The sequence below is a fragment of the Eucalyptus grandis genome, chromosome 1 (genome assembly GCF_016545825.1).
Source record: "Eucalyptus grandis isolate ANBG69807.140 chromosome 1, ASM1654582v1, whole genome shotgun sequence".
In the NCBI taxonomy this organism is placed as follows: Eukaryota; Viridiplantae; Streptophyta; class Magnoliopsida; order Myrtales; family Myrtaceae; genus Eucalyptus; species Eucalyptus grandis.
In genome coordinates, this window is record NC_052612.1 from 32,751,890 (window position 1) to 32,776,922 (window position 25,033).

At 37.6% G+C, this 25,033-nt stretch overlaps 1 protein-coding gene across 1 annotated transcript; it reads left to right on the forward strand.

Annotated features, from left to right (window-relative positions):
- The first annotated feature begins 17,945 nt into the window (after positions 1–17,945).
- LOC104437831 (splicing factor SF3a60 homolog) lies at positions 17,946–24,417 on the forward strand. Its single transcript, XM_010050878.3, has 12 exons — positions 17,946–18,257; positions 18,448–18,561; positions 18,737–18,841; positions 19,357–19,499; positions 19,605–19,701; positions 19,997–20,161; positions 21,146–21,217; positions 21,837–21,992; positions 22,303–22,380; positions 22,948–23,076; positions 23,432–23,578; positions 23,999–24,417. The coding sequence occupies exons 1-12, from the start codon at positions 18,084–18,086 to the stop codon at positions 24,143–24,145; spliced, it is 1,527 nt and encodes a 508-aa protein (XP_010049180.1). The 5' UTR covers positions 17,946–18,083; the 3' UTR covers positions 24,146–24,417.
- The last annotated feature ends 616 nt before the right edge of the window (positions 24,418–25,033 follow it).

Here is a 25,033-nt window from a genome sequence, read left to right on the forward strand (position 1 = left end):
AAATAATTCATTTTCCGTAAAATAGGCGTGATTTTTATTTTTATTTTTGAGAGTTTCTTTGGGATATGAGTTAATTGCAATTGCACTCTAGCGAAATTAATCAATATTCATAAGACTAGCAAGGTTCACTAACAAAGATAATGCTTGAACAATCATGCATGCACGTTGCACCTATGTGAAGGTCAGTATCAATTTTGGCTTAAATCTAAGATAAATTTTAGACTCTATTTATTTCAAAAAAATTAAATAATTTAAAAAATACTTTTCTAAAAATAATTGCATGTGTCATTCGAAATAATTCATCAATAAAATTTGTTTTCATTATTTAAAACTATCTATGTCTAAATATTATTGTAGATGATAAAAATATTTTTCGTTTCTTCATTTTTGCAAACGATGCAAGCAATCTAATTTTGGAAATATTTTTTAAATCATTTATTTTTCATAGAATAAGTTTATTTCACGAAAATCATCATTCAAGAAAACATTTTCCTTATTTTTAGATGATTGATACATTTTGATCTAACAAAAAATGTTTTCTTTTTAAACTTAAATTCGGGAATACGATTTTCCTTTTGAAAGAATCAGAAAATGTTTTCAAAAAGTTCCTAATCTTAGGTCCTTAGTTAATGAAACATTTATTCTTATTAAAATATATATTTAAAAAATAATTTTAAAATAATTGTTTCATCATTTTTTTATTTACTTTTCTCATTCTTCCTCTACCAGTCATGTCACGCCTCAAACCCCCGAGCGCGAACATCATTCAACAGTTCATTAGTAGCGACGTCTTAGGACACATCACTAACCTATTCTTTTTATCTTTCAATTAAATGCAAGCATAAGTATTTATAAAATAACACCCAATTAATTATTACAAATAAGGATAGTATAAACACATCAAACATTCTTAAAAGCATTACTTTTATTTAAAAAGTGTTAACTCCAGGAAGTTTAATAATTGCAAGCTTTTTGACGGCCACCTCCTACCGATCGTCTCTAAAAACCTACAGAGTCAGGGTTAGACTAAACTTTACTAATGGCACAGTCAACCAAAAGTGACGCCAAGCATGACTACGTCTTTGGTTCATCGAGGCCCCCAACCGCACGCAACGATTCTCCATATTATGGGCTTGAAAATATTTAAACAACAACGGAATGAGATATAAATCTCAGTGAGTCAACCTCCTAAACCTCGATTAGGACATAATTCACCTCGGAGGTAGCCTAAACGCGTACGATATGCAAACTTACCTCACTTTGGCACATCTTTGCATATTAGTACATCACATATGCAATCATCAATGCAATAAGCATACACATAACTTTCATGCACCAAACAACTACACGGGTTCCGATTATAAGATAAAACCTGTTTTGGCCTGTCTCGTACCATGCCTCATAGTTTTACTCCATAATCAGGTGCAAAGCATCCCAATTGTTTACATGTGTTGATTATTACGACCCCTTGGGCCATAGCCAACACATGGGTTGGCAGGGGATAAGTACACTATCAGTGCCAAAACTTGTGTACGACGCTCACTTTGGTGCTACTGGCGAAAGATTCCAGCCAAAATGATTACGTGATTTTTTTTCTAAAAAAAAAATCGACAGGCCTTTAAACAACGTCGTTTTCGGTCCTCCTTAAGAAAACGACGTCGTTTTGCCGTCCTACATGGATGGCCTCACGAAAACGATGCCGTTTAACTCACATGGGGATTGAAATTAGGGTTTCTGCCGCTTGGCCATCGTCATTTGCCCGCTATCGCTCGGCCACTGTCGCTCAGCCACCATCACTCGGCCACCGTCGCTCAGCCACCATTGTAGTTGCTCGACCAGGTGAGCAAGGAGAGACTGAGATTGTTGCTTGAGTAATAAGTGGCAAGAAAAATTGAAGGCAAGGGTGGAGGAAGAGGAGGAAGAAGATGGGTTGAAGGTGCTGTTGGTGCGCTGTTGCTACTGGTGCGTTGCTGGTGTCGCTGCTAGTGCTGCCACTGGTGCCGTGCTGGTGCCGTTGCTAGTGTGGGTCTTCGAGGAAGAAGAAGATGAAGACAAGCCTTCCCTCTTTCTCAATTTGGGGATTAGGGTTTCTAAGTTGGGGGAAAGATGCCAAACGTCATCATTTTGGTATTTGGATGTTGACTCAACTTTCCGACGAGCCACGTTGGCTTCAAAAATTAATAAAAAAAAGCTATGTCGGATTTCCGGTCAATTTCATCGGCGTTGGCACTGAAATGATCGTTTTTCAAATTTTTTGGCACTTAAAATTATCCGACGGAAACTTTTGGCATTAAAGTGAGCACCATATACAAGTTTTGGCACTGATAGTGTACTTATCCCGATTGGCGGTCTTCTAGCATAATCGAGCATCATCTCGCCCTATAGGACATAGTAGTCTAGAACTCTCGCCTAAATGATATTCCATAAAGGAGCATTGGTTCAACCTTAATTGTAACTTAGCATCCGGACCCCCGCTAAGTATTCAATAAAAGTTGGGCATTGTCCCCAAACTCCTCTAAGGTGACAGGTTCAATTAGGTGACTACACAAGCATGCCAACACTCAAGCAAATTTTACCTTATAATTGGAACTTGTGTAGATGCCTCGGAGTAATAAACCTCGGAAAATCTTTGCACTTGAAATTCCGGTAAAATAATTGCATGTGGTCACATAATTAAAATCAACTCGTCAAATTTTGTAATTTTTATTTTAAAAACCGGTTGTCCTATTTAATACGTAAAACACAACATCTAAATACGACACATTAAAGTTTGCCATTTTCTTACCAATAAAACCTTCTTTGAAAAATAACATTTAAAATAATGGTTTGGGCAATCATGCATCATGGTATTACAAGCTCAGAAAATCGGAATTATGCATAATTTCATCCAATAAATCAAACATAAAATTCTACTCAATGGCTAATCCGTCGTTAATTACACTAATCGCAATTAATTAATGCTAACGTGATTAATTAAACTAACAATGATTAATTAAGACTAACTATTAATATTAAGACTAATCGTTGTTAATTAATCTAATTGTGATTAATTAAGATTAACATTACTTAATTAACTAACTACATTAATTAAACTAACTATAGTTAATTAACCTAACAATGGTTACTTTAACTATCCATGGTTACTAGGAGCGAGCATGGTCCAGGTTAAGCCAATTCACTCCCTACCCTAGCACCAACCTATATAGTGATGATCCTCAATTTTTGGAACCGAGGATTGATCTTATGGATCCTAAGACCAAGGACTGGCCCTATTAAATCTGAGATTGAGGATTGAACTGACCCAACGAGTTTGGTCCGATTCCACGATCAATCTAGAATCAACCGATAATTTTTTTTGTTTCAATTTTGTACTCCTTAAAAAGGCGATCGAGGACCAAACCAACCCAATGAGTTCGACAATGAGCAAGGTCAGCGAAGAGAAGCAAGTAGCGTGAGCGACAAGTGTCAAATGGGGCGAGCATCGAGTGGTGAGCAGGGCAAGCGGCAAGCAACAAGTGGGGCGAGTGGCGAGCGACATGAGCAACTAGAAGCAAGTTAGGCAAGTGTTGAGCGGCGGGTGGAGAAGCTTTTTTTTTTTTTTTTTTTTTTTTTTTTGGCAAATTGAAGACTAAGGGCGTGCATGGTAACACTCCAAAAAGTGTTTAGGAACACTTCGTACGGAAAGTGTTCCGGGAACAAAAAAGGAACAAACGCGTTTGGTTGCGTTTTTGTTCCTTTTTTTTTTTTGTTTCTGAACGGAATAGGAACAGAAAAAAAGAAACAAAAAAAAGTTGTTTCTCCGGAAAAACACTTCTCGGAAGGAACAAAAACGACTCTTCTCTCTCTTCTTCTTCTCTTCTTCTTTTTCTTCTTTTTTTCTTCTTTTTTCTTTGGCCGGTCGCCGGCCTCGCCATGGCGGCGGCCCGGCCGTCGAGGCTCGGCCTCGCCCAGATCCGGCGAGGCCGAGCGTCGCCGGCCCCCGCGGGGCTCGGCGTCGCCGCGGCGCGGGCGAGGCCGAGCGCCGCCGGCCCCGGCGAGGCTCGGGGTCGCCGGATCCGGGCGAGCTCGAGCTCGCCCAGCCCATGGCGAGGCCGAGCCTCGCCGGATCCGGGCGAGCCCGAGCTCGCCCAGCCAAGGCGAGGCTCGGCGTGGCCCGCGCGCGAGGCCGAGCCTCGCCTTGGCCGGGCGAGCTCGGGCTCGCCAGATCCGGCGAGGCTCGGCCTCGCCATGGCCGGGCGAGCTCGAGCCGCCCGGATCCGGCGACCGAGCTCGCCGGGCCGGCGACGCCGGCCTCGCCGGATCCGGGCGAGCCCGAGCTCGCCCGGCCAAGGCGAGGCCGAGCCTCGCCCGACCACGGCCGGGCTCGGCCTCGCCGTGGGCCGAGCCTCGCCGTGGCCGGGCGAGGCCGCCCCGTCCGGAAAAAAGAAAAATAAAAAGAAAGGAAAAAATAAAAATAATAAAAATGTTTAAAAAATTAAAAGAAACAAAAGAATAATAAAATTTAACCAAACGTGTTTCTGTTCATTTTTATTCCCGGACCAAACGTTACCAAACGCGTTCTTTTGTTCAAAAATTGTTCCTAGGAATGTAAACACTTTTTTTTTTTGTTCCCGGGAAAAAAAAAGCACGAAATAAATCCATGCGCACCCTAAGAGAATAAAGAAAACATAAGAGAATAAAGATTGAAAGAGGATACCGAGAGGAGCTGTTTACGTCGTTTTAGATGCCGTGAGGACTGCTCACATAGACATTTTCTAGAGGTGGCAAATGGGTGGGTTGGGTTGAAAATGGGTCGACCCATATTTGACCCATTTAACCCGTTTTGACCCATATTCTTGTAGTATAAATATAGTGACCCATACCCGACCCGACCCATATTACTAAAACCCACTAATATTCTAAAAAAAACCCGCGCTCACTTTAAGCTACATGCTAATTGGATAAAAACCTCAAATTAAATTAAAAAATAGTAAATAAAATTAAAAAATGTTAAAAAAACCTATAAATTGAAATGTTTATGAAGAATTAGACTATGCACATGCTTCTCTTATTTAAACTATCTCAACAAATATTTTCATGGCTGGTTGATCCACGTCAATCTAAAATTCCATTTGGACTTGAAACTGCTCGATCTACTCCAAATTCTTGTAATAAGACTATTAACCTTTCTATTCTTACTCTTTTCTAATTTTTTCTTTTGGCTTCAAAGGGAGACAGTTGAAGAATTCAGGAGACCACAACCATTACAATCTCAAAAAGTAATGAGGAAACACCACTACAATCCCTAAGATCCACCTTTCAAAGAGTAAGTCCAACTCCAATTTGACTTGAATAGTAAATCGTACTTCTACATATGCAAGCTTAACATTCTTCCAGATCGACTAATGACATCAATATTCATCTAAGGTCCTTAAGCACAGCAAAGCTGATCCAGCTCGTGCAACACAAGTTTAATTGGAAAGAGCTAGTAAAGACATGAAGTAAATAGAGCAAAATAAAATATTTACTATCCGACAAAATCTTTGTGCGATTCATTTCAACAAACTATAATAATCCTTCTTCATGCACCTCTTGCTTTCCTGATTGGCATCATCGAGCTTACAAAAACATACTAGCGTAAGAATATCTTCCCAAAAAACGGAACTTCGTCTAACCCTGTGGATTCAACAGAATTAGCTTCAATTCCTCAATCATGGTGCAACTGTTGCAGCCACTTCCTTTGAAGTGCCTCTAGACTGTAACAAACTCAGGACCTCAAAGTTTGTTAAAGCACCATCATTGGTATTCTTTCTGCAAAATGCATAAAAGAGAAACATCAATCTAGAAATGCAAATTGGAAAACAAGAAAGATTAACAAAAAAGAAAAGAGAAAGGGAAAGGGGCACATCAATAGAGCATGGCAAGTACATACATCTTCATTTCCAATAAAATCATATGCCAAGAGTAACCTCCAGGGAAATTCTTTCAATTAGCAGAGTCACCTTAAACCGCTATGAGTCTCACTCCACTTTTATCAGCCGAGCCACAAAATGGCCAAACTTATATTTAGAATCAGAGGAATGAGCAATTAGTGCATGCCCTACACACACCAGACATATGATTAAAGTCAATAATCATTCTCAATTAGTGCAAATGGAGTAAGCCACAGAACTACATTTAGGCTTTTAGCTAATGAGACACTCCAAGAAAAATGTCTTGTAGACATTACCTACACACTTTGGGATTCACATTGAATTTCACAAATGGAACCAAATTCATCTACCCACTTAAGCAGTAAACTCAATACAACATCAGGACTCGAGGTTGCTCAAATGATCGATGAATTTGAATTTTCACACTAGACAGGATCATCCATGGTCTACAATACCGACTGTGAATACTCCAACAGTATTAAGAACATAAGCACCTACAATATTGCAAGAACAAGACAAAAACCATTTTAACATGCTAGTCTGAATCTAGAGACAAAAGAGATAATTTAATAGTGAACTTTACAAATAAAAGAAAGTACCTAATGCAAATAGTCTTGGAAGTCAAAAATGAGAGACTCGTCCTCAAGATCTTCCTCAGGTGGAACTCCAAATAACCAATCTCTGGTACATAGCTTAGCCTCCACATTTTCAAGCGAAAGGGAACTACGATATTTATTTAGGATGCGTCCTCCAATGCTAAAGGCTGATTTTGAGGTAACAGTAGTGATAGGAATACTCAATATATCACGTGCCATGAGAGATAACTCGGGATATCGATGTGAATTATCTTTCCAATAATGAAGGACATTGAAATCGAGGAATTTTTTTCTATCAACCTCGGGCTCCTCCAAATACAAATTCAATTGTGATTTAGTAGATTGCAAGCCAAAGTGTTCACTCTCAAATGCATCATACTCATCAAGATTGTCCCCAATGTTTTCGACAATGTCCTCAACTGAAATGTTACCTCGACTAATTGAAGATGCAAAGCGATCATCTGTCAATGTAGATGTCACATATTCATCAAAAAGCATATAAAGCTTTTCTCAAATGCTCCGTACAAATTCCACATGATCATCTATCTCCAACTTCGAATAGCAAAATTCTAATAGGTGTAGCTTATAGTAAGGATCTAATACAGTAGCAAAAGATAAGACAACACTGTAACATTTCCAATATTTTTTAAACTTCTTTAGCATTGCTATAGCCATAGATCTAATAGCTACATCCTCATTATTCCTTGCATTTATCAAACGAAGCTGAATCTGCCATACTGCATAGAAATATAAATTCACTGTAGGACTAGAGAAGAGAGTAGAAATATCATAGAAAGGTTGCAAAAAAAATGCAATTTTCTTGGCTCTAACCCAATCCTTAGGTGATGGACATGTAAGAAAGTTAGAATCAATTAGCTTTAAATGGGAAAATGAATGTTCAAAGACCAAAGCACCTTCAAGCATTAAGTATGTAGAGTTCCATCTAGTTGCCACATCTTGACGTACTTTTTTACCCGTCTTCAAGCAAGATTGTGTTATACACTCAACAAATTTTGCTCTCCTCCCTTGTGTAGCTCTCACATATTTGATAGATTCTCTAATATTTTGCAATAATTCATCAATCATCTTTAGACCTTCTTGGACAATAAAATTCAGAATGTGTGCACCACAACATACATGAAAAAACTTCCCATCACACAACAAAGAGGATCTCATAGAAGGTGTACTTTTCCAAATATCAACCATACTGTCATTGTATGATGCATTATCCAATGTAATATTGAAAATTTTCCTCTTGATGCCCAACTCTCTCAACAAAGTCAGCAATTTTGCCAATAAAATGGTACCATTGTATGGAGGTAGCATGTAGGAGAAGCACAAAACCTTTGCATGCAATTCCCAATTCTCATCAATGTAATGGGCAGTGACGGTCATATAATGATCAGTTATCACAGAAGTCCACAAGTCAAAAGTTAAACATATTCTGCTAGAAAGTGACATTATATTTGATTTCAAATTTCTCTTCTCATTCTCATACACTTTTACCACATCACTTTTTGCAGTATTCCTCGATATGTGCTTCACATTGGGATTAAGATAACTAAGCAACTCTTTGGTAGCCTCATGCTCTACAAAAGAGTATGTGTAATTGTGTTTGACTATTGCTTTTGCTAGCTTGCTTCTAAACACAGTTTGATCAAATTGTTCTATGGAATCATCAACGTTGGCCACTCGATTGGGACGAGTATGTAAATGACGCAACAAATTTTTTGTCCCATGGCTAGCCATGTAAGTTGATTTGCACCATTAACACTTGGCCTTTTTCTTGCCATCCTCATCTGTGAATTTTTCGATTTCAGACCATACAGCAGAAGTGCATTTTTTGGGTCTTTTAGAGCAAGTAGAGTTATCTTCCTCATCCTCATGAAATAAGGATGAAGCTCTACGCCTCTTAGACCCTTATGTTGTTGAATATTCTTCTTGATCCTCGTTAGATCTTGACATGTCAACTAATTAGTTAAAGAAAATGTGAATTAGAAAAAGTTATTTACTCAAAGAGAAAATGACATGTTATATTTCTATTTAACACTAAAAGAAAACATCTCCAACTTTCATTCTCCTTTAACAGTAGAGTACAAAAGAGAAACATGTAGAAGACCCAAAAATAACTACTTTGCCCATTTATAGGGAACACATCCACATGGAATTGCACAGTCCACACAATCTACAAAACATCGAAGCATAAACTGAGCATACGGCACCCTTCTCATAGGAGGACTCCTAAAAACATACTTGACGTCTCCATTTCACGCGAATGAAGAACATTCGCATGCTGATCACACTCTTCATCCAAGAACATACCACAACAAGCCCATCTATAATCGCACAAAAAACCGCATCAATTTTCATTTTTACATCGAAAACCACGCATTAAGACATCACAGAATCATCTTGACCTCATAAGCCATCATTACTCAATGAATACATGCATAGCCGAAAACTAAAATCATGACATGCTTTCATCCTCGACGAAGAAGATCCCGAATGGATCAAGCAAGCACGTTCAAAGTAGTACACATAGGACGTCTCATAGATCTTGTGGCTGGTCCCAACAAAAATCAACAAAAAATGGAAATGGAAAAGCCATCGCTCCGCTACAAGAACGATGAATCTGGCAACAAAAACTGCTTCGCCATCAACATTGAGGAAAGAAATCGATCAACCAATCGCGACACAATACGAGGAGAAAGCCAGAGAGAACATGGACGAACTTGTAACGATCTCGAGTTCTAGCGAGACCTGCACAGAGACATAGAAACGCACGGATCTCTACTGGATTGAAATCCTCGTCCCATCGATTGAAATCTGAAAAACAAAACTAACAAGCAGTTGAGGTTGTGGGTCTTCTGGCGGACGAGGAGCTGGAGCTCATGGGTGTGCTCGTCGGCGGAGGTGGGTGATGAAGCTCGTCGACCTTTGAGGGAGGAGTAGAGGCGGAGGTGAGCCGGGGAGGCGAGCGGCGGAGATGGGTCAAAAATGGGTCATTGATGATTGACGAAGGGCAGCTATCTTTGTCTGTCGTTGTCTCGCTGAGAAAGTTCTATATTTTTTAAGTTTTGAAAATGGGTCGAAAATGGGTCAGAACATGTGACCCATTTTCGACCCATATAGAATTAAACTTAAAACACTTTGACCCCTCTTTTAGCTGGGTCATTACTTCTTCATGACCCATTTTGTCACCTCTAACATTTTCCTTCTTTGTAAATTATGATTATTATTTTTTTGAATACCCAGGAACCCCGTACAGCCTGCAGCCAACAGCCTGGTGGGTAAACCCTAGGGCGACGCTAGCAGAGGACCCATCACCCCGACGTCACACTTAAGATCCTGTGCATCCCGCGAGATTTGAACTCCTCCGTCCTGGGTAGACTTCATGAGAACTCTTATCTAATTAGGTCACCACAAGCGGTGGTAATTATGATTATTGATGTTGTAAAAAAATATTAAAAGTTTAAGCTATTAAAGAATAATGTAAAATTACTTGGACTTCTCGCTAAAGAACCGTTTAATACTGTTGACGCCATTTGACTTAGGGTTTTCTCTGTATATAAAAATTATTATAACATATTATATATTTTTTTAGATATATTGTATATAATATATACAATGATTGGTTCGGGTTGAACTGACCATAAACTCCTAGGATCAAGGACTAATCCACACAATGTTGGTCCAAGGATCATAGGACCAAAGACTGACCCATTTTCCTTCGGAACCAAATTAGGACAGGCAGGGTTGGGCCGGTCCAAGGTTAGTCTAGGGTTAAACATAGACTAATACTCACCCTTAACGGTTACTTTAATCTAACTACAGTCAATTAACCTAACCGCCATTACTTTAACTAACCATGGTTACTTTAATACAACTACGGTTAATTAACATAACCACGGTTACTTTAACTAACCATCCTTAATTAAGACTAACACTTATTGGTCTTAATTTGATTTATCCTTGATCACACTTAACTAACACTAACTCCCATTATCCATAAACTAAACCTATCCCTAAACATAATTAACTCCCTAATAAATTATTAGGAGTTAACTCATGGTCGTTAACGGGATGAGCTCATGTCAACGGTGGCATGATAGCATCGATGGCATGACATTTGGGTTCAAATGGCGACATGAACAATGATAGTTTGGTGAACTTGAGGAGTGGCTTGGGCTTGGTGGTTCGGCGGCGATGGTGGTTCAGTGATGGCGGCAAGGCGATCGAGTGGTGGATGACAATGATAACACAGTGGCAAAAACAGTGGTGAAGAATGGAGTGACTTACGACAAATGAGGGAAGAAGAAGTAGGAATCGTTGAAGAAAATAAAAGCAAATGGAGAGAGTGTGGGGGGATGAGTTTGGCTGAGCAAGGGGAAAGGAAATGGGGAAGATGAAGGAGAAGAAGAGGAAATGAATGAGAGATAGGGGGTAGAAGGTGGTGGCATGAGGGGGAAGGGAAAAAGTGAGATAGATTTTTTTAGGATTTTCATCATTAGAAAATCCACAAAATCCCCTAAAACTCTCTTCATTTCCTATAATTTTTATTTTGTCATTTAGTCCATAAATATAAGGGCATTTTGGTCATTTCACAAATTTTGTCCATAATTTTAAAATTTGCCCTTGGGCCCGTTTTGCTTAAATGGACTTGAAATGGGCTTGGCTTGGCCCACTTAGGCCCTGTTTGATTTAGCATTTGGAAGATGTTATTTGGTTAGAATGCAAATGGTATTTGGTTCAATTTTTTTAGGGCTATGAGAATATGCAATTGCATCTCCAAGGAACTTCAAAGGCCTTTAGAGGAATGGAGGGGTAGAGGTGCATTTGAGAAGTAGCATTTTCGGAATGCTACTTCCTTTGTTTAATGAAAATATGTCAGTTGCCCATTTTGTCCTCATTTATTAAACAAATCCGTTTTTGCCATTTTCTAAATTGAAAATCCTAAAAGCCTCATCTTCCTTACATTTTTGTAGCCTCAAGCCTCCTCTGCTCTTTTATACTCTCACGCCTCTTTCTACCTCACGACTGTTCGTGTTTGATCCTCACGTTTACCGCCCTTCACCTTTCTTCCTCACACTATGATCTTCATAGCCGCTGTCCTTGAGCACTCGTCGCCCTCACACTCGCCTCTCTCTAGGTAAGATTTCCTCGATTTTGTTGTGATGTAAAAATTTCCCTTACCTTTCTTGTACCTTAATAACTCCTCATTTTGTGCTTAAGGCAACGTTCCCTCATGATTGGTAAGGGTTTGAGTTTTCTTCCTCGTGTCATTCCTTCACACTCACTGCCCAACTCTCCCATCACGTTGCACTTACGCTTGCGCTTGCCTCTATCCAAGTCAGATTTTCTCAATTCGTGTTGTGATTTTTGTGGAAATTTGTATGGCAATTGCATATCTTATGGCTAGAGTGGCATGTTCTGATTTGGCAAGAGGTCGTCGCATTTGGGAGAATAATTGTTTGTCCATCTCTCATTTCCCCTCGTTTTCTCCTCTCTGTTCACTGATCTTGCTTTCCTATTTCTTTGCTAACTTTAATTTCTATACAAGTTTGTCGTGATAATTTTTCCTCTATGAAAAAAAAATTGGTTGTGAATTTCGTTAGAGAAAATGTACATTCCATAATGGGATCTTTAGGAATGAAGAAAACTCATATTGAAGGTGCATCTGCTGTCAAACATTGTTGTTTTAAGCTTCCTATCCAAAACCTAACATTTTAAGTTTATTCTATCCCAACTTTGAATAAGCAATATTTACAAAAACGAGGAATATAATGACAAAAGTATGAGACTAGTGGCAAAAGTAAATTGTGGAACGAATAACTCATGGCAACAAAAGGGGTTGGATCTTGTTTTTTGAATATGTACTTCTAACTTGAAAGAGTGTTTGAAAAGATCATGGAAGCAAAGTTGAATTTCACGTTGAAAAGTTACTCATTAATCACTTTCACAGATGAGATTTAATTAATTATGTAATTTAGTGTATTAGTCTTATGGCATAAATTATGGCATAAATTACTAGGTTGTTGAAATACAACCATTGGTTGAGAAAACTATGCGTAACATTTGAATACCAATCAATATGTTAGTTCTTAAAATTCTTTCTTTTCTGATGTTGGTTTCCTTCTTTTATAGATTACAAAATATTTGTAAAAACGAAAATCCTAGAACATTGGAAACATAGAAGGATAGAATGAAAACAAAAAAGAAAAGAAAAAGCAAAACATCATAATACTATCGTCCATTTCGGCCAAGAAAACCAGTCACTTTTTCTTTGGTTCTTGCAGAAAGCCTCGAATTTGAGATATTGTTAATGTTGCTTCTGAAATTGTTAATATGCGAGAGAGTTTAGTTGTTTATGTTTGTCTTTCGCATAATATTTTCCACTCTGGTATGAGTTGTTGAAAAGATATGTCTTTGAAATGAGTACTATGTAATATGTCTTTGAAAATCTCTTAAAGCTGTTCATTTCAACAAATTGGTTTTAGCATCAATTTTTTTTTTTAAATTTGATTACACTTCACGGGCATGCGAGTCGAAAGGACAAAATTTGTCAGTTGAGTTAAAATTAGTTATTTTCATGTGAAATCTATTTTATGTTGGGGGAGTTCTCTTTACATTTATCAAAAGTCGAAGATTTACATATGTAAGATTGTTATTGAGTTCATTTAGTATCATTCGCAGGGAAAAAATAAATCATAAGTTATTAAAAATTAGATTTTTCAAGAGTCAATATTATAGTAGTAAGTAATATTTTTATAAAGAAATCAGATCATTTTTTTGTCGGAATAAAAATTTATTTAATTACTAAGCAAAACCGAAGGGGTCTCATTATAAGGCTAGATTCTTAAAGCTTCGGGTGGGCTAGAATAGCCATGCGGAATTCTTCTGTTCATGATTTATTGCCCTATAAATGATTTAGTATAGTATAGATGTCGTCGAATATACAATATGATTATCTTTGACATATCTTAGAGCTAAATAATCTGAGGTAACTAGAGCCCCACATTTATGTCCATTGACAATAGCCACTTTAGCTTCATAAAATTTATTTTGATGGATACATGGTTTTAACTCTACTTGTTTCAAGTTCTTTTAATTAGTATATGCTATATACAAACAATGAGGCTATGTTGTTGGTTTTTTCTTTTCTTGTTTTTTGGGCCGATACCTAATACAATATCACTTTGATTTGTGCTTTACTAGTTTATATTGATTTGGCTTTAATTCAATTGCTGAATTTTTTCTTTATTATGTCTTTCAAATTTGTTCATGCTTATATTATTGGAAGATGGTGAGTTCAACAAAGGAAAATGTATATTAGACCGTCAAAGATGTGGAAACATTTTGTAAGTCGTGTGTTGAACAAATCGATAAGGGTAAATAAGAGAGATGGATGGGCCGTCATAATTAAGAAGTTCGAGGAGTTGAAGGGCAAAAAGTATGATAAAACTTAAATGAAGAGTAAATGAGATAATCTTAAGGAAAAATGGAAAAAAAATGGAAGACATTAATTTATAGTGAAATGAGACTAGCTTGGAATCCAAAGAAAAAAATCATCAATGATAATGATGAATGGTAGGAGAGTAAAATCCAGGTGTTTATCATTTGTTCTTTTATATTTCGATCAAATTCTCATTTTCAATTATATAACTTACTCAAATATTTTTTTTATAACAAACTAATCCTAAGGTTAATGTTTTTAGGACGAAAGGTATACCTCCTAATCTTGAAGTGTTGTTAGTTAGAATGTTTAAGGATATGGCTGTTATTAGAGGAATTACTTGGAATCCTACACAAAATTTATGTGTTGATGAGAATGTTGATGCCACATAACCTAATATTGATGATATTGTATGACCTATTGATGATAATTTGGAATGTCATGTGGGTTAAAATATTGATGAACCAATTCAAACTTAGGCTCGTAAAAGAGCTAACGAGGCAAATTCGAGGAAAGAAAGACAAGAATTTGAGCCCAACACAATTGCTTGGAAGCCAAATTAATAGGTTTTGTTCCGTTGTTGAAAGTAGTGATACCGTTGCTATTACATCTCAAGCATATAAGGGATTTGGTCCTTACAAGAACCTCAAGAACCTCATATCTATATTGGATGACATACCAGAGATTGTGCAAAATGAAAAGTTGTACTTTTTTGCAATCAAATATTTTAAAGAAATGATATATAATAGACAGGTTTTCATAAGCTTGAATACTAATGTCCTGAGGGTGAAGTATCTCCAGCTTGAGATGGAAGAACTTAATCATGACTAAGATGTTGTCATAGCATCTTATTTGAATTATATATGGGCCTAATTTATAATAATATCTTTAATGTGAGAATTGTTTCCAATTGAGGTTCTCTTGACTTTGCATATATATGTTGATTGATAATATTATTTTTCTTAATGGATTGTTAAGATTATTCATTATTTTTCTTATTCTAACTCTATATTTTGTTATGTTAGGCAATTATGGATAATTCTCAAGAAAATGAAAATCGTGAACAAGAGGAAGATGAAATTCTGGATTTTCTTTCAATTGCTAATATTTCAATTGTTTATCAAGTAACGTACTTTTGCAAACAATCTTGTATGACCTCATCATATACAAATCATGCATGGATAAGAGAGTTGACGACCGAAGATACTCATCCAATAAGATGCTATAATATGTTTAGAATGCATAGGGATGTATTTAATAATTTAACATGCGACTTAGTAAGGCCTTAAAGGATCTATGAATACTAATGTTACAAAAATGGTTGGAATGTTTCTTTATATGTTAGGACTTGATATTGGTAACGGGGTAGCACAAGAGCGCTTTCGACGTTCTGGGAAAATCATAAGTAAGCACTTTAGTTTAGTTTTAAATAAAGTGCGATACGTGAAAATATTTTATCCAACTAATTGATCGACAATTTTGAGAAGATTAAGAAATATTGACAATTTTATCCATATTTTAAGGTAAGTTACAACTATACAATAAAAACAAAAAAACTAAATTTAAATCATGTAATATTTGCATTATTTATTTTAGGATTGCATTGAAGTTATGGATGGTACACATATCCCAGCAGTAGTTTCTAATAGTGGTACCGACGTATGATCAAATTCGTTGGTTATATGTAATTTTAATGTGAAATTTATTTATATTTGTACCGGTTGAGAGGAACAAGCTCATGATACTTGTATTTTTTATGATGTCATTGGAAGATGTGATGCACAATTTCCCTATCTTCCTCCAGGTTAGTTAATTAATGGTTTATATACATCAATATATATTTATGTGGCATATGTTAATTAAATTATTAAATTTATATTATATTTGTGTGGGTAAATATTATTTAGTAGATGCTGGATATTTAAATTTCACGGGTTATTTGGAGCCATATAGAGAAGTTACATATCATTTGCCAGAATTTCAACAAGGTCCTACACTTACGAGTCATTGAGAAGTGTTTAACTGTGCACATTCCTCACTTTGCTCAGAAATTGAACAAGCCTTTGGCGTATTAAAAATGAAGTGAAAGATTTTAACGACTATACCAAGTTATCCTTATGAAAAGCAAGTGCAAATTATCTTGCATAATTTTATAAGAAAAAATGCCGTAATTGATACGGATTTTGAAACAATAGATTTGGATCCCAGTATAGATATTCAGTTAACCATGATGTTGTAAATGAGGAGACAAGTGGTTCAAATGATAATGCATTCCCTGACAAGGCACATTTACGTGATGAAATATTTATGAACTTAATAAATAGTTAAGGACGTTGTAATAGTTAACGATATTTTTTTTCTTTTAGACATATGTTGTCATGTTTATTGTAATGAAATTACTCTATTTTTAATTGAGTTTGATGTGATTTTTTTATTTAAAAACTTATTAATATGTCTCTTATACATTACTTTCAACTTGAAAAAAAATATATAAAAGTTAAGGTCATTGATTTTTTTTTTAACAAATTAAAGTTGTAAAAATTTAAAATTAGCACATGAAAGGACCTTCCAAATGTATATGTTTACCAAACAGCATTTTCCCCAAGTTGCATCTCAAGGCATTTTTTCAACTTTAGTTTACCAAACAGTATTTGTATTTCGCAAAACCTCTTTATACTAGGCCTCCTTGGCCAATCCACGTGGGTGCAAGGCCCAATAGCCCTCACTTGGCTTGGCTTTTCTTTTCAATGTCTAATTTTCGTTTGATAATTCCATTTTCGAAATTTTTGGACTTGTCAATAATTCAACAGATAATGATGTAACGTCCAATAAATTAGTCTTGACATCCTTGAAAGTTCGATACCTTAAATCAAATTAAATTTTATGGTTAAAATCGGTCAAATGCGATTTTAGTATGACCTAAACTATCGAGTAACTTTTTCTTAACAAAAAAAAAAAAAAAAAACTATCAAGTAACTTTTAGAATTTTAATGCGGTTGACCCGTGGTCGATAATTTTTTTATCCACATTTGTGCCTCTTCGAATTGTAAATGATTGTCATGTAATCACGGGGGTTCAATTACGTATCTTAAGTATAAGATTAATAGAAAATCGGTTCATTGTCGTTCGACGCGAATATTACAATCATGTGAAATCACCCATGAGCTGACTATGTAGTTCTGTCGAATCGGTCTATATCCGTTCACTTATTGACTTATAATAGCGTACATTGACCCTTATCGATCTTTATAGTCGAGCCCTGATTGAATTCTCAGGTTTTTTGCGTTTTAATCCTTTACGGCCCCACTTAATAAGTTAGTTAACTTATGAGTAATTAGTTCATAGTAAAATGACTATAAGTACATCAACAAAATAACCATTTAATATATTTGGAAATAGGTGTCAAATTTCGTGATATCACAAGTCATATGCTTTGATGACGGTTGGCAACTTGGCAATTGGCCATGACATGGGGCGACAAGCTTGCAGCTCATTCAATCCTAACGATCTCAAGCTTCACCAAAGCCAAGGAACTTGGGCTCTTGGTTCTCACCAAATCTAGGTGAGCTTGAGCTTTGTCGAGGTTGGCTCGCTTGATCTTAAGGAGTTTGCCTAAGGCTATTTGTCGCTAGTTGGTCATGGTGAAGAAAGGGGAAAAAGAAAAATAAATTATTTAAAATTTGATTTTAAAAAAATATATTACTTAAAATTTGACTTTTTATAAAAAATAAAGTCATGAAATTAGAATCATTTTCCTATAGAGTCCAAACATTAAAAAATATTTTTGATGACACGTCACAAAACAAATTAATACTAACCATATTCTGGAAAAATACTTTTCCGGAAAGTATTTAATTTTGAATAGCAAATTTCCTTTTTTTCTTTTCCGATGCGGATAATTCTAGAAAACTGCGAAATTACACACGGGCCGAAACGACGGCGTTTACATCGTCGTTTTGCTTTGACGTCGTTCCATCATCCCCTTCACTACCGACGCGAGCGAGCGTCCCCTTCCCCTGCTCTCTCCGCCATTCGCTCGAAACCCTAAACCCCCAAATCCTCCGATCGCGATTCCCCGCCGCACCGGCTCGACCGCGGCCCGGCCCCCTTCCCCCGGAGAGGATGTCGTCGACGCTGCTGGAGGTGACGCGCGCCGCCCACGAGGAGGTGGAGCGGCTCGAGCGCCTCATCGTCAAGGACCTCCAGAACGAGCCGCCGAGCAGCAAGGACCGCCTCTTCCAGAGCCACCGCGTCCGCCACATGATCGACACCGTCGCCGCCACCACCGAAAAACTCGTGAGTCCTCCTCGCTCGCGCTCTCGCCGAGCGTGCTTCCGGTTCGCTCATGCCGGTTTTTAGTGTATCCACGGGAAGCGACGGTGTTTCGGTCGAATTGTGCATTTTGTGAATTTGCCTCGTGATTCTGAGCGGCCGCATGAGTTCATTTCGCGCTCACTGATTTTCTCCCGCAATTTTTCGTATTCAGATTGAGGTATATGAAGATAAGGATAATGCTAGGAAAGACGAGATCGCGGCTTTGGGAGGCCAGACCGCCACGGGAACGAACGTCTTCAGCGCCTTTTATGATAGGCTGAAGGAGGTAATCCGTTCCCCCTCGAGCGAACAGCTTGCGTATTTAATGCGATACGGATCCGGAATTTTTCGCTTTGTGATTCGCGAGAAGGGAGTTAAATGTATATGATAATAAATTTCTGAAGGTAACTTTTCGGTGGCGATTCGCGAGGTGATGAGTTAAGATTTGTTGTTTCTTTCAGATACGGGAGTACCATAGAAAGCACCCGGCTGCTCGTGTTGTCGATGCCAATGAGGAGTACGAAGCGCTTCTGAAGGAGGAACCTCAAATTGAGTTCAGCGGGGAGGTGTGTCTTCACCTCCTCTTTAGCAATGCTTGTTTTAGTTATGAGTTGCCGTGCCGTGTCTTGTCTTAGTTTGAATCAGATGGAATGTATGCTTCATTGCCTGCTTACACGATGTTTTTCAAATTTGCCTTTTTTGGGGTTCGTCCTGTCTTTTTGTCTAGGATGGAGCTCTTATCTAGCTAAAAAAAAAAAAAAAGAAATCTTGTGACATATTGTATCCTCTTTTCCTTCCATTCTTTTCTCTCTGTTGCAAGTTGATGGAGAGTTTGTATGATCTTTTAGCAAATTGGATCAGCAGGATTATGTCTTCTGATTGATTCATCCAGTTCTCAATCCTTTTAGTTTTTTCAATGCCTCTTATTTTAAAATTAATGTTAAATTGGACGACAAGATTTTGGATTTAATGTATAGGAAGGAAAATTTTTCTCAAATTGAAATTTTCCTGCATTTGCTTTAAGGTGCAGGATTGTGTCTCTGAACTTCCCTTCAAGCTAACATATTTCTTCCCGTTTCAGGAAGCTTTTGGCCGATACCTGGACTTGCATGAATTGTACCATCAGTACATCAACGTTAAATTTGGAGAGCCCATCGAGTACTCTGCTTATCTTGATGTTTTCTCGCAACCAGAGAGGATTTCTAGGAAATTGAAATTAACAAGGTAATTTTGGATTCTCCTTTTAATCGAAAGTTTGGCAGGAGATCGAGTAGTTCTTTTGTTCTGATGGTGTAGTTGATGCCTATCTTGCTTGCATGGCTGGTGCAGGCAGTATAAAGAATATCTGGAAAATATTGTGGAATACCTCGTATATTTCTTTCAGCGAACAGAGCCTCTGCAAGATCTGGATAGGATATTTGCAAAGGTCTGATTCTTTATATGTTTAATTTCATTTTCTGTGTCATTATGGTTGTTTATTACCTATATTTTGCGAGTTCTGTCAATGGAATAAATGTGCTGCTGTTTCAATTTAGATTTCTTGTGTGATCCTCTAGGTTAAATTCTACAGTTGTTCAGTTTTCAAATAAAACTAACAACCTTGAGGTATCAAAATCTAGTGGTTTGGCAATTTATCAACCATAAATAGCCATCCTTTCAAAATGGTGACTGTGTCTTTTTTATTTGTTTGTTTAATAAGAGTTATTGATGTAATTCGGCAGGTTGAGGGCGATTTTGAAGAAGCATGGGCAGATAACAAAGTTGAAGGGTGGGAGAATGGGGTTCAAGAAAATGGACATGCTCCATTGCAGAATACGGCGATTGACCTGGACTATTATAGCTCTGTTGAGGAACTGATGGAAGTTGGGCCTGAGAAGTTAAAAGAGGTAAAATTGATTCATCCCAATCTTTTGTTTATATTGCTACAGCTTTTTTGTGATTGGTCGTGTTTATGATTTTGATCTCTATTCTGTTATGTCTCTGCCATAATCAGTTCATTTGCACAAGTGGTTTATCAGAGTGACAAGCTTGGTGGTAAAAGACATAATTGTTGTTTGTGGCGTTGTGGTGTTTTGGTTGGTTAGAGCTAGCAACTTGTGCAAGACATGTCATTTGGGCAATGACGTTTTCCCATTCCATTCTGTGTTATTAATAGCTATGATGAATTGCTAGTTTATTGCTTTTTAAGTGGATGTTTTTGTTCTTGGCATTATTTCTAATGGTAGTCAACTTGAAAGTTCTTTTGCCAAAAGTGAAACTTGAAATTTTTTTACTGAGAGCTTAAAATTGCTTGCAAATGCTATAATCTCCATCATCTAACATATCATGTTGTTGGGAATTGTCTGAAGTGGCGGGTTTTTTTAACAGAACTTTCACGTAAGATAGCTGGATATAAATGGTCATTCCTTTGACACTTTGAACAAAGTAATCTATATAAATTACAATGTGGTAGTCAAACCTGTCTATCTATTTATTTGTTTATTTTTCTTTTGATAGGTGAGCCTAAGCCTGGGCTGAAGGCAAGTTGTATTCCCAATTTGGATAAAGGCAAGTACAGAACCCAGGCCCAGGGGTCTGTCATCCTAACTGTGCTCTTAGCTAGATAGTGCCTTGTTGGAGCTATCTGTCTGCGTTGTTGGCTTAGTTGAATTTGAAATCGTGAAAGTCTTGTAGCTCCTGACTGTTGATCTGCCCTTTTCTTATGGCTTGTATTGGAAATGCTCACATTTTTGGAATTTGAGCAACTTTTTTAAATTTTTCATTGCCACATTGTGTACATTGGACTAGGAAAGCTTTTATGTTGTTTTTCTTTTGGCTGATAAATTCAAACCCTACTTCACATCATTTGATGGTTAATTGTGATTTGGCAGGCATTGGCAGCTTTGGGATTAAAATCAGGTGGCACAGTTCAGCAGCGCGCTGAGAGACTCTTCCTTACAAAGGTATGGCGCTCATGTGCAGCAAGATACATAAATTTATACTTATGTGGATGTATCAAGTGTGCTTGTGTATACTTCTAATGTTCTTAATCCTTAATCCTTCATTTTGTTGGTGGCTGTTTTTGTGAAATAATCTTTCTGATCTACACATGGACCAAAAGAAAAACAAAAGAAGAAGCCAAGCTGTACTGAAAACCAAAAAAATACCGATAGTTGTGGCAAAAATAGTTTTAATTCTGATCAAGCAGAATGATATTCACAGAAGAATTTGCTGACAGTTTCTTTAGAGACTTGGTACTGATCTTGGAAAAAAAATATTCTGCTTGTGTGAATTGAGTTGGCAAAAGCTTTCAACTGTAGACTGCCCCATCATATTTAGGACGGATCATGGCTATTGTCATGCTGGTCAAAAATGCGTTGCTAATCTTTAATATTTTTTCTGTGGTAACTCTGCCCTCATGATTGGTTTGCATGCAGTTGGTAGTGTAATATATGCTAACATCAATTAGTGGTGGGTTTATATCTAAAGCTACGATATTTATTCCTGGTGTGAGCCGGTTTGACTTTGCTATGTTTTGATGTAATCATTATTTTTCTAATGTTTTTTATTCAATTTGTGCAGCATACACCTCTTGATAAGTTGGACAAAAAGCATTTTGCAAAAGGTTCTCGTGGGTCAGAGCAGAATGGTGTAGTGGCTGTCCAACAGATGGACAATGGGAAAGATATTGCTTTGATGGAGGCTAAACTGAAAAAACTCTGCTCGCTGCTTGAGGAGGTGAGTGATGTACCTTTGAAGTTTTCCCACTCATTAATATTTAGAAATATCTCGTAACCTAGTTATGCATGGAGATAGGCTCAGTTTTATTTGTAATTACGTATGTGTGGATGGCACACATTTCTTATGTAATTTTTTTCTTCATTGTAAATACTTAACTTATGCACACATGTTCATGCCAACCAAGCACACAACAAAACAAAAAAGAAAAAAAAAAATTTAAAAATACAGAAAGAAGTAGAGAGGAAAAACTTGGCCTCTTAATTTCTTGCCTTGATGTTTCTGTGTTGATGTTCTTTGGATTTTGCAGACAATTACTCGAACAAAAGAAAATGTTGAGAAAAAGCAAGCTTTGACGTATGAGGAAATGGAAGCAGAACGTGAGGAGGTGCTTATACTTACCCCTTTTTAGACTTTGGAAATTCTTTATTATCTCCAGTTTATAATAGATATTGCAGCACTTGAAGACCTTGGGAACAAGTATTGTATGTATTAATTTTGGCCATGTATGTGATGTCTTGCTGTGGCCGAATTGGTCATTATCGTCCTAAACTTAATCAAGCTTTTCTCACATGGAAGCTGGTTTTTCTATTTGCACCTGTGCATGTTAGCAGGTTACTCCCTCTCGTGCTACTGGAGTAGCGAGTGTCCTGGTAACAGGCAATTTTCCAATTGGCTTAAGGAAATATTTTGAGAAAATTTGCAATTGAAACTTGAGTAGACCTATTTGAGTGAGATAGATCTCAGTACTATATTTGCCAGCAATTAGCTAAGAAACACAGGCTGTGTGCTTAAAACAGAGCATGTTCTTAGAAGTCTTTAATTTTATATTTGCAAGGGTTTATTCACATCTTGTGTTGTTGATTGGGAGTTGTTTGAAGTAGGTAAGTTGCTTGGGTTTTGGTCTATTCTATCATTGTTTACTATAGCTTGATGAATTGGGAATGGCATGCAGGAAGAGACACAAGCTGACACTGAAAGTGATGATGATGAGCAACAGATATATAACCCCCTCAAATTGCCAATGGGTTGGGATGGGAAACCTATACCTTACTGGCTCTATAAGCTTCACGGACTTGGTCAGGTGTGCCTTTATTTTGAATGCGATAAGCCATACTTCTCATCTTACTATTCTCTTCTCCATCCATCTTTGATTCCTCTCTCAAGCTACACTTAAAATGGTGGATGCTGTACAGTCCTTAACTTTTTCAATTTTCGCCTTGTGCATGCCAAAATCTACTGGCTTTTATGAATTAGAGGCACTTTTCTTTCCTTTCCGCCTGGGCAAGATAAGATATCCCTTGCCTGCCTGCTGCCTTGAGATGGTGGCTTGTGATTTTGCACAAGTAATGCAGGTCATAAATGAGAGGAAGAATGAAATCCCGAAGCCATGATATATTTTCTCTATTGAGGTGGTGTCTGACAAGTATATTTCTCAGGAATTCAAATGTGAGATATGCGGCAACCACAGTTACTGGGGACGGAGGGCTTTTGAGCGGCATTTTAAGGAATGGCGACATCAGCATGGCATGCGCTGTCTTGGTATTCCAAATACAAAGAACTTCAACGAGATTACATCCATCCAGGTAAAACCCTTCAAACTTCTCTTTGACTGAACTTATTGCTGCGATATCTTGTTTTCTAACTAGAAAACTATCAAGTCCATAGAAATCATTTGCTGGTGATAAGGTTGAACTTCGTGGGTTTTAATTTCAGTAAGAAAGAGATCTAGGAATGTACTGATGTTGATGCTGTTTTTGTTCAATAAAAGTTGTTACGCAGTTGGTATGAAGTATCAGAGAATATGTTAACTATGAATGAACTGGATTAAATATGCATCATCTGCCTACTTGCTTCTTATGAGGCCTAAATGAGGTTGAGTGAGGGAAGATTGGCCATGCCTGCACCATAGAAATCCACATTTTATTTTGTCTTTATGGCCTGGTTTTGAAGAATCATTTTATTGACCCAAAAGATGACTGAGTGGAGCTTCCACTATCGTGCAGGAAGCACAAGAACTCTGGGAGAGAATACAGGAGAGGCAAGGACTGAACAAGTGGCGCCCAGATCTGGAGGAAGAATACGAAGACAGGGAAGGCAACATCTATAACAAGAAGACTTACACCGATCTTCAGCGCCAGGGTCTCATCTAAGGCACACACCAGATCCCAGTAGTAGCCTTGCGTTTATTGTAATTGTAGAGAGGAATAGCGCAATTCTCATGGTCTTTGGAGGGACAGCTGCAACTAAACACATTGGAAAAATCCTTAGCTTTTAGTTTTTGGGTTTTGATAGCGCTCGAGACCATTTTTTGTATAAGGGCCTCTTTGCTCCTGATTCTATTCTAGGTGCTACCGTGTAATGGTAAAACTTTTTGCACCCCATTTGCTTTATTTATTGGTGTCGTGGGTTAGTTGCTTTTTTATTTTATCCCCCGACGTACGAGGGGAGAAAGAGAGTTATGCGACTGTAGCCCAGAGGCTTCTTGACAATGGCAATTCAGAAAGCATTCTTATGAGGAAATTGTTGTGAAGGTACTACGGGGGCAGAATAGCTCGAGTGTCACAACGTGGCATTGGGGAGATAATAAGAATCAAAACTTTAATGTACGCTCACGTATCACTTTTTTGGAAAATTGGATACTTAAGCGTGTCAATTTCGGCGAGACTTATCTGAAATTCAACGTGACAATATTTTATTAATAAAATCAGTTTATATGGCTCATCGGAGTGTACACTTTAACAATTATTGTTTAAAATGATTTCGTTCTCCTTAACAATTCTTGTCTAAAATGATTTCGTTCTCCCCAGATTAAAAGCCCAAAAATGACATTGCCAACTTTTATCTCCGTCGCTGCCCACCGTTGAAGGGGCTAGTGACTTCGCCAAGCTCGGATGCATTCAGGTCTAGGCAACGTCGGCCTTCACCTGAGGTCGATGACCCTTGCTAGGCTTGTGCTTGACACTAGCGAGGCTTGCTTAATCTGGATGAGGCGTCACCCCTTTGCCTAGATTTGGGCGAGTCTCGCCAACCCTAGGTGA